This window comes from Protobothrops mucrosquamatus, unplaced genomic scaffold (assembly GCF_001527695.2).
Source record: "Protobothrops mucrosquamatus isolate PMUCROS unplaced genomic scaffold, P.Mucros_1.0 scaffold10487, whole genome shotgun sequence".
NCBI lineage: Eukaryota > Metazoa > Chordata > Lepidosauria > Squamata > Viperidae > Protobothrops > Protobothrops mucrosquamatus.
In genome coordinates, this window is record NW_015396273.1 from 1 (window position 1) to 8,485 (window position 8,485).

The window sequence follows — 8,485 nt, forward strand, 5'->3', positions numbered from 1 at the left end:
TTCTATTTGAGTAGCATCTACCTACATGTCCCTCTATTGATCAAAACTGCAGATAGACAGACAGACAGACAGTTGTAAGAAGTTTAGGGACCAGCAATGTTTAGGAAATAGTTTCCATTGACAGAAGGGCATAACTTAGATATCACATCTATCTTTTATTATCTGTTTCCTTTAGGAATGCAGTTTGAATTAGTTAATGTGTAGCTTTATTTATATGTATCATTAGGACAATTTTAAAGAGATATTTGTTGATAGAATGTGTCTTTCATTTGTAAAATTATGCTCTGAACAATATATGTGCATCATCTGAAAATATAGAACATACATTTAGTCAAACATATTGTGTTTATTTTTATGACTTTAATAGATATATTAATTAAATTCTTAGCTGAGATTCATAGATTAATGGTTTAAATTATCTAATAAAAGTTTAATACTGTTGGTTGCTTATTTTTTTGTTCTTTGGTTCCAGGTTTCTAGCATAAATGTCCTCAGCACATTTTAATAAGTATGCATGTGATCTAACTGAAAATCATGTAGTAAAAACATATATGGTACACATATATCTTGTACATTCATTTTTTAAATTAATGGTCCCCTATTTATTTATTTATTTAATGGATTTTTTTTGTTGTTGTTTCAATTCCAGCCATTTACAAGTTAAAAGATTCCCCGCTGATATTCTAATGCTGGTTCATGCTCTTTCTAATCTTCCTTATCCTTATGTGGATGAAGCTGTAGTTACTCAAATTGATGCCATCATACCTCAGTGCAATCTGAGTCAGCTCAATCGCTTTACCATAGATCTCCTAAAATGGATGAAACATCAGAAGCCAAATCAGAAAAGTTATTCTGGACCATACAGGTCACTTTTGCAAAAAATTAACAGTTGCGCATTTCAGAGACTTGAGGAAATAAACAATTTGGATCTTTTGCTGAAGGAATTCAGATACATACATGGAAAATGGTTTCAAGAAGTGCTTCTCGAGAAGACCATAATTACTTTACGTCAGTTGAGAGATCAGATTACATGGTCAAATGTAGTGAAGTTTGCATCCTTTCTCCTTGGAACCAACTACCGCTGTACACTATTACTTGACAGAATAGCTGCGGTTACCACTGAACATATCGATCAGGTACAAATGATATCGTGTATCTCGCTTGAGAATGATGAAATGAGCCGTGCGCAACGAGGGAAGGGCTGCAATAGAGCAGCAATAGAGCATTTACTGTACACGCTGAAGGTTCAGTTGTAGCATACAAATTAGGTCTCAGGGCCCCTACTGGTTATGTGAAAAACGTGGGCTTGGTACCCAAAGAATATGATTTGTTAGAAGGTAGTGTCATACATTGCTGTCACTCTAATGGAATAGCTTGCCTTCACAAGTTGTGGGTGCTCCATCACTGGAGGCTTTCAAAAAGAAACTGGATAACCATTTGTCTGAAATGGCATAGGGTCTCCTGCTTGAGCAGTGGGTTGGACTAGAAGACCTCCAAGGTCCCTTCCAACTCTATTGTTCTATTTCCACATTCCTGGTACAATCTTGTTTTCTTCTAATTCCAGCTGTACAATGCCATACCTATTTATATTTCTGTGCTGTTCTTTTTATGCTTTTTTAAAACTTTAATTTGTACTCTCTTGAATTGACAGAGCTCCTCCTTTAAATCATGTTTAATACAAATTATGCATTGCTTCTAAATAATTTACAATATATTTTAGTTCAGAAATACATATATTTTGACTTATCGTATTACAGATGGTACGAGGAGCATTATGCAGAAATGTTGAATATGCAGGCAGTATATTGGACTTAATGACTATAATTGAGCCCAAAATTTCTGTTGCTAAGTGAGACATTTGTTAATTGAATTTTGCCTCATTTTACGACCTTCCTTGCCACATTTGTTAAGTGAATCACTGCAGTTAAGTTAGTAAACACAGTTGTAAAATGAATCTGGGTTCCCCATTGACTTTGTTTCTCGGAAGGTTTGCAAAAGGTAGATCACATGATCCTGGGACACTGTAATTGTCACAAATATGAGTCAGTTGCCCAGCGTCTGAATTTTGATCATATGACCATGGGGATGCTGTAATGGTCTTAAGTATGAAAAACGGCCAAAAGTCACTTTTTTCAGTGTCATTGTAACTTTGAATGGTCACTAAATGAACTGTTGTAAGTCGAACACTACCTGTATACAACCTCAAATAATGATTATTTGGTTTTTTTTTTAAAAAAATATTAAAATGTGGGGTGGCTAATTGAAATGGAATCAATGGAAACTGAATGTGCATAGCTGATTTCATAGATTTTCATTTTAATGATACCCAAAGTTACATATTTGTGTGTGGCAAAAGTAGGTGTAACTGGTGTGGCCTCCTTGTGCAGCAAGAACTTCATGTAAACATTTCCAATATCTGTTGCTCAGTCCTGCATATCGGCTTGGAGGAATTTAGCCCATTTCTCCTTACAGAACAGCTGCAATTTAGGGATATTGGTGGCCTCTTCACATGAACTGCTCACTTCAGGTCCTCCCAAATCATTACTCTAGGATTGAAGTCATGACTTTGATTTGGCCATTTCAAAACATTTAATCATTCTTTGATGATACATCTTATTTTTTGGGGTCATTGTTTTACTACATGACCCACTTTCTCTTGAGCTTTGGCTCAGAGAAAGATGCCTGATAGTTTTATATAGAATTTGCTTGATAATTCAGAATTTGTAATCCCATCAATGATGGCAAGCCATTCTGGTCCAGAGGCAGCAAAGCAGACCCAGACTGTGAAATTTCCATCACTGTGTTTCACAGATGAGATAAGAATATTCTTTATTCTTTATATTCTTTATTGGCCAAGTGTGATTGGACACACAAGGAATTTGTTTCTGGTGCATAAGCTCTCAGTGTACATACAGTCCACAAAATGATACGTCATAGATCATAAATCATAAGATACAATCATAAATCATAAGATACAAACAAGTGATTAATCATAAGGTATCAATAGAAAAATTGGTAAAATAAGATGAGAAATATGAGAAGATGAAAAGGATAATAACAATACAGCCCTACTTCATGGGTAAAATACCTTATGCACTTTTCATTCATGCCAAAAAGTTCACCCAACTTTTTTCCACAACATCCTTTTGTCTTATCCACTTTTGCAAATTGTAGACTAGCACCAATGTTTATTTAATTTTTGGAGAGTACTGACTTTCTCCTGGTAACCTTGACATGCACACCATTGTTTGGAGTTCTGATGTTGGTCTCATGAACGCTAACATTTATCAGTGCAAGAAAGGCCTTTAGTTACTCTCGGGTTCTTTAAGATTTCCCAGACTACTATAGGCCTTGCTGTTGATATGATCTTGATCGGTCAACCACTGGGGTGGGGTGGGGTAGCATTGGTGTTGAATTGTCTCTATTGGTACACAATCTAATTAACAGTGAATTGATAGGATCCAAACGCTTTGGAAATAGTTTGGTGGCTTTCTTCAGTGAGCATCAACAACTGTTTTTCAGCAATTTAGAAATCCCTTTTGTTCAAGCCATGACACACTTCCACATAGCTGTGCTATGAAAATCAGACCTTGATGATGAATAGCCCGAATTCTCTTCTTTAAATAAGGCAGGGCTTCCCATACTCATACCTGATTATTATCCCAAAATTAGAGTCAGGTGATTGAAACTACTCACTTTCAATTTTCCTTCAATAGTCCTAGAGCAGGGGTGTCAAGCCTGATTGCATTGCGGGCTGTATCATGACGTATCGGGAGTTTCTTTGCCTTTGCGTGTCCTGCGTGGGCCACCACTGGTCTGTGGGCCCTGTGTTTGACATGCCTGTCCTAGAGGCGCACATAATTTTGCCACACAAATATTAGCTTTGGATGGGTGTCCCTCAATAGGTAAATAAGCCAGAATAAAGTTTTTGACTTATTTAAGTAGGTACTGTTCAACTATTTTAAGTCCTTGTGTGAAAAACCAAGCACATTTTAGATCATATTTATGCAGAAATATTGAAAATTCAAAGGGTTCACAAACTTTTAAACACCAGTGTATTTACTTATCAGAAGCAACTCCAAAAAGGGCAGGGCTATGAAAAAAATGCCTAATTAATATTAACTGAATTAATAACTAATGATTAATATTAATTGCCTAGAAAATAATTGAACTGTTTTTTAAAATTAATTGATTCTTCATTTGCATTCTCTTCCTTGCATACAGATTAATCTCACAGTTTACACACACATAGATTCAGAAATAGAAAAAGATAGGATGGTAGTGGAATAATAAGAACTAAATGTACTGAAAAGGGAAGAGAAAGCAGAAAACAAAATTGGATGGAGATGAGGGAAAAAAATCAACAAATGAAGGTGGAGTGGAGGCGAGAAATAAAACATAGTTCCTGTTATAGAAAGGGTTAAAATCCATCAAGCAACCAGCTTCTTCCAAATCAGACATCCTTGGTTAAGCAATCCTTTGCATCTCCCACCCAATCACTTGTTTTAAATAAATGTTTTCTCCTCCTTCATTTACAAATTTCTATTAGTTGAAGATAAGAAACGAAATCAGAATTCAGATTATGATTGTTATAGGGTGAAGTTTTCTATTTAGGTTTAGTTCAGAATTGTCATCTGAACCTAGGTGCCCAGGTTTTGCTGGGGTTGGGGTTCTGTTTATAAAACAAATTTCTATATCTTTTGTTGAGGTGCCACATCTATAGTGACAGATACTTAGTTAAATCTTACATGGATTAGTACAGTGGTTCTCAACCTGTGGGTCGGGACCCCATTTGGGGTTGATCGACCATTTCATGGGGGTCGCCAAGCAAGGCTGTCCGCCATTTTTTATGTCCGCCATTTTTTTCCCCTTTTCCGGCGGGTGCCTTACCTCCCTTGGGCTGGGCCAGCTGGTGGTCGGCCTGCTCCGTCTCTACCGCTTGCCAGCTACACCTCGGCCGGCGCAGGGGGCGGAACCATGCATGCGTGGCGCTCCCGGGCAGGGAAAGTCCTCGACTTACGACCGGTTGGGTAGTCCTTGACTTACGACCGGTTTAATCCTCGACTTACGACCGGTTTAGTCCTCGACTTACGACCGGTTTAGTCCTCGACTTACGACCGGTTGGGGTCACGGCATTAAAAAGGTTGAGAACCACTGGATTAGTATAACCTGGCGGTAGCCTTTAAAAAATGCTCAGACTATTGCAAGTAAGCAATGGACCTGATTAGAAAAGCATGACTCCCTTCTGTTTCAGAGCATAATTAAAAGTGCTAGAAGTATCAAAAATTCTTGGGACCAGAATATTTGAAAAATTCTTCTCTCCTGGGTTTGAAGAAATCTTGGAGAGGTTGATGGGTGGTTGGTTTTTGAATGTTATGCAAAACTGGCAAAAACAGATGAGCTGATTTCTCCTATTTTCTTTCTCTAGATCTATTATTCAGAAGTACATGTTATTCTTGCTCTATTTTCTTTATTTAATTATGAACCCCCTGAAGCTGAGAAATTTTTTGAGGCTTGCATTAATCATATCTGTCTTCACTTGGGTAAGTTTGTTATCAAAATGATGGTCAGATTATATACTGCTCACAAAAATAAAGGGAACGCAAACTCCTTCAGTTCCATGTTAAAATGTTCCCTTTATTTTTTTGAGCAGTATATTTTTCTGGAAGTGACAATTATCAACATGTAAAGAAAATGTCAAACTATAAACTCTTCTGTTTCTGTCTCTTTCTTAGAAAGAAAGAAAGCAAATATATTTATTTGGGCTCTTTCATTGTTTTCATAGAGAATATTCTAATTTCTGAATGTTTATTAAAGAGGAAATTTAAAGAGCCAGCCATGATGTGGCACTGTCCCATTCTATAGCTTTTAAAAATAACTACAATGTTATTTTTGTACGTTTACAGTGTATAAGTAGGAATACGTTAAAATGGTCACTGAAAATAGACCTTTTTTGACATGAATAATGGATTTTTAAGAGTGTTTCATCTGGTTTTTTTCTCTAAGGATGCTTACAAAGTCGCTCAGTTTTAGAAAATATGTTACAAAAGTGCCATAAGCATAAATGCAAAACTTTGTAAGTTTGTGAAGAAGCAATCTGCTGCAAAGAACCGAGCAAATACAGGAGTAATATGCATATTATCACTGTTCTTAACATTAGTTATGTGGAGAGTATGTGGGTATAAAATCTGTTCTTCTCTTAAACATATGCCCAATGAACAAAAACAATAAGGTCCTGCCCTACTTAGTGATATTTGGCATCATGCCCTTCGTTCCATGCTGATTATTCATTATTCATCCACACAATATTATTGGGCTGATGGTAGGATCTTGACAAATAAGTTTAACTTGTTTGTGCCAAGCTGGCCCTTCTGTTGTATAGTACATGGTAGAGTTATTTTGAATGCATTTAAAACATTTCTCGGCAACAGTCAGCGCCAATGCTGATGTATCTTTTAAAGGCCCGTTATCTTGGCTTTCCTCAGACGTGAATTCCCAATTTCTTAACAACGGATTATTTTGTTTCTGATCTCAAATGTTTTTAGATTATTATAGAACATTTTGGGCATCTTTCAAAGCGGTGCAAATAAATTTTTAATAAATAAAAACCTGAAATATCAAAAAGAAAAGAAAATGAAAGTGATATTTGTCATACAAAATAGATAACTTCATAGTTTGGAAAATACTTAGAGATTTCAAAACTGAGAAGAAGAATTAAAAACTTTATTAAAACAATTTCAGAACTGGTATTTTTCCTTTCATTCTTTACACTGATTGTATGGCATCTAATCTTAATAACTTGGTAGAATATGAAACTAAAAACATTGCTAAAATAAAGCAATTAACAGTAAGTAAGGTTGTGAAATATATTATTTCTATTCCCATCTAAACCTTTTAGAAATGCTAAGTATTTAGCTCTCAGGAACCCAGATAATAAATTTTTAATATTATGCATTAATCTATTTATTTTGTACAGAACATTTTGAACCTTCTCTTCTTGTATTGCTTGGTTTTGCTTTGGCTTCTGCTGGGTATTTTCCACAGAAAGTGATAAAGGCTATATTTAATATTGAATTTCTCTCCAAATTGGATGCTGAGCTTCAAAGTAAGTGCTAATTTCTATTTTTTGATAGGTTTCATAAATAACTTGTATTTTTAAGAATGTAGTCTTGGGCCTTACTAAAGTATTCAACTCTTGCGAAAGAAAGATTTTTTAAAAAGACTACTCCAAATAAAGTACAGTACTTTTGTGCATTAACTCGATAGTAAATGATGTTAAATATTAAAAGGGTCTATGGAGATTCTCAGTCATCCAGGTCATGGTTGTCCCAAAGGTGCTTTTTCAGGAGGCAACTGGACTTTCTTGTTTTTCTTTGAAGACGTTTCGCTTCTCATCCAAGAAGTTTCTTCAGCTCTCACTGGATGGTGGGGAATGAAAAAATGTATATTCCTTGCAGGCAGTGGTCATTTGCAATTTTTGGGAGAGTCGTTGAGGCCATTTGGAGGTTTACTTGTGTTCTCAGGGTTACCTGAGTAGTGCAAATGTGTGTGGAGCTTCTTGACTGCAGGATGTTTTCTGCCCTGTGTCCCTTCACTGTTGAAGATTCTCCATAGACATTTAGCTATGCACTTTGTGGTGAACACCCTTCGAATGGTGCAGGAGTATGAATGGATTTCCAGAAAACATTGCAGACTACAGGGACCAATCGTGCTTCAGTTTGAGATGCAGACAACACAGACTCATCGCCAACAGCCTGTGCCTGTCTTCAACAGTGAAGGGACACAGAGCAGAAAACATCATGCAGCCAAGAAGGCCCCACACACATTTGCATCTCCAAATGGCCTCAATGACTCTCTTAAAAGAATGCAAATGACCAGCTGTCTGCATAGAATTTAAATCCTTCTATTCCCCACCATCCAGTCAGAACTAAAGCAGCTTCTTGGATGAGAAGCAAAAAGTCTTCAAAGAAAAACAAGAAAGTCCAGTTGCCTCATAAAAAAGCACCTTTAGGACAAATATTAGAAGGATTTTTCCTCCATCAGTAATTTCTACTCCTGTTGTTATTTAAGTCTTTTAAAAAAATAGTATGTTAGTCTGGGGATATTCTATATTCTCAGGGTCTGAAAAATGGCCAAAATAGTTTCTGCATATAGAATTGGGTGGACTTTTATATTGCTTGGACTTTCATTGTCCCCACTGGAGTGTACTTTTTACCTACAGTTTTCCCATATATATTTACAGGGTTTTTTTTCAAATAAATCTTGCTAAATGTTCCATAAATATGGAAAAAACAACCAAATAATAAAAATCAGTTTAATGCTATTTTACTTTTGCTACATTTATTTAAGTGTAGCTGCCTCCATAGAGGGGCTGTCACCAAGAATTTTCTTCAGAAGCTGACATGAAGTACAACAAAATTGTATAGATTCAGTACTTCCTGAATTTAATTTTTAGAAATTGGTTTTGTTTTACTGTCTATGGAGA

The 8,485-nt window shown here is 36.1% G+C and overlaps 1 protein-coding gene across 1 annotated transcript; it reads left to right on the forward strand.

The window, feature by feature from the left end:
* Positions 1–649: 649 nt before the first annotated feature.
* On the forward strand, positions 650–7,105 carry LOC107301178 (FAST kinase domain-containing protein 1, mitochondrial; the record flags this gene model as incomplete). The annotated part of the gene is made up of 3 exons (XM_015830436.1): positions 650–1,136; positions 5,429–5,543; positions 6,977–7,105. Coding segments are annotated over 3 exons (731 nt in total), but the record flags the coding sequence as incomplete, so codon positions are not given.
* Between the last annotated feature and the right edge of the window lie 1,380 nt (positions 7,106–8,485).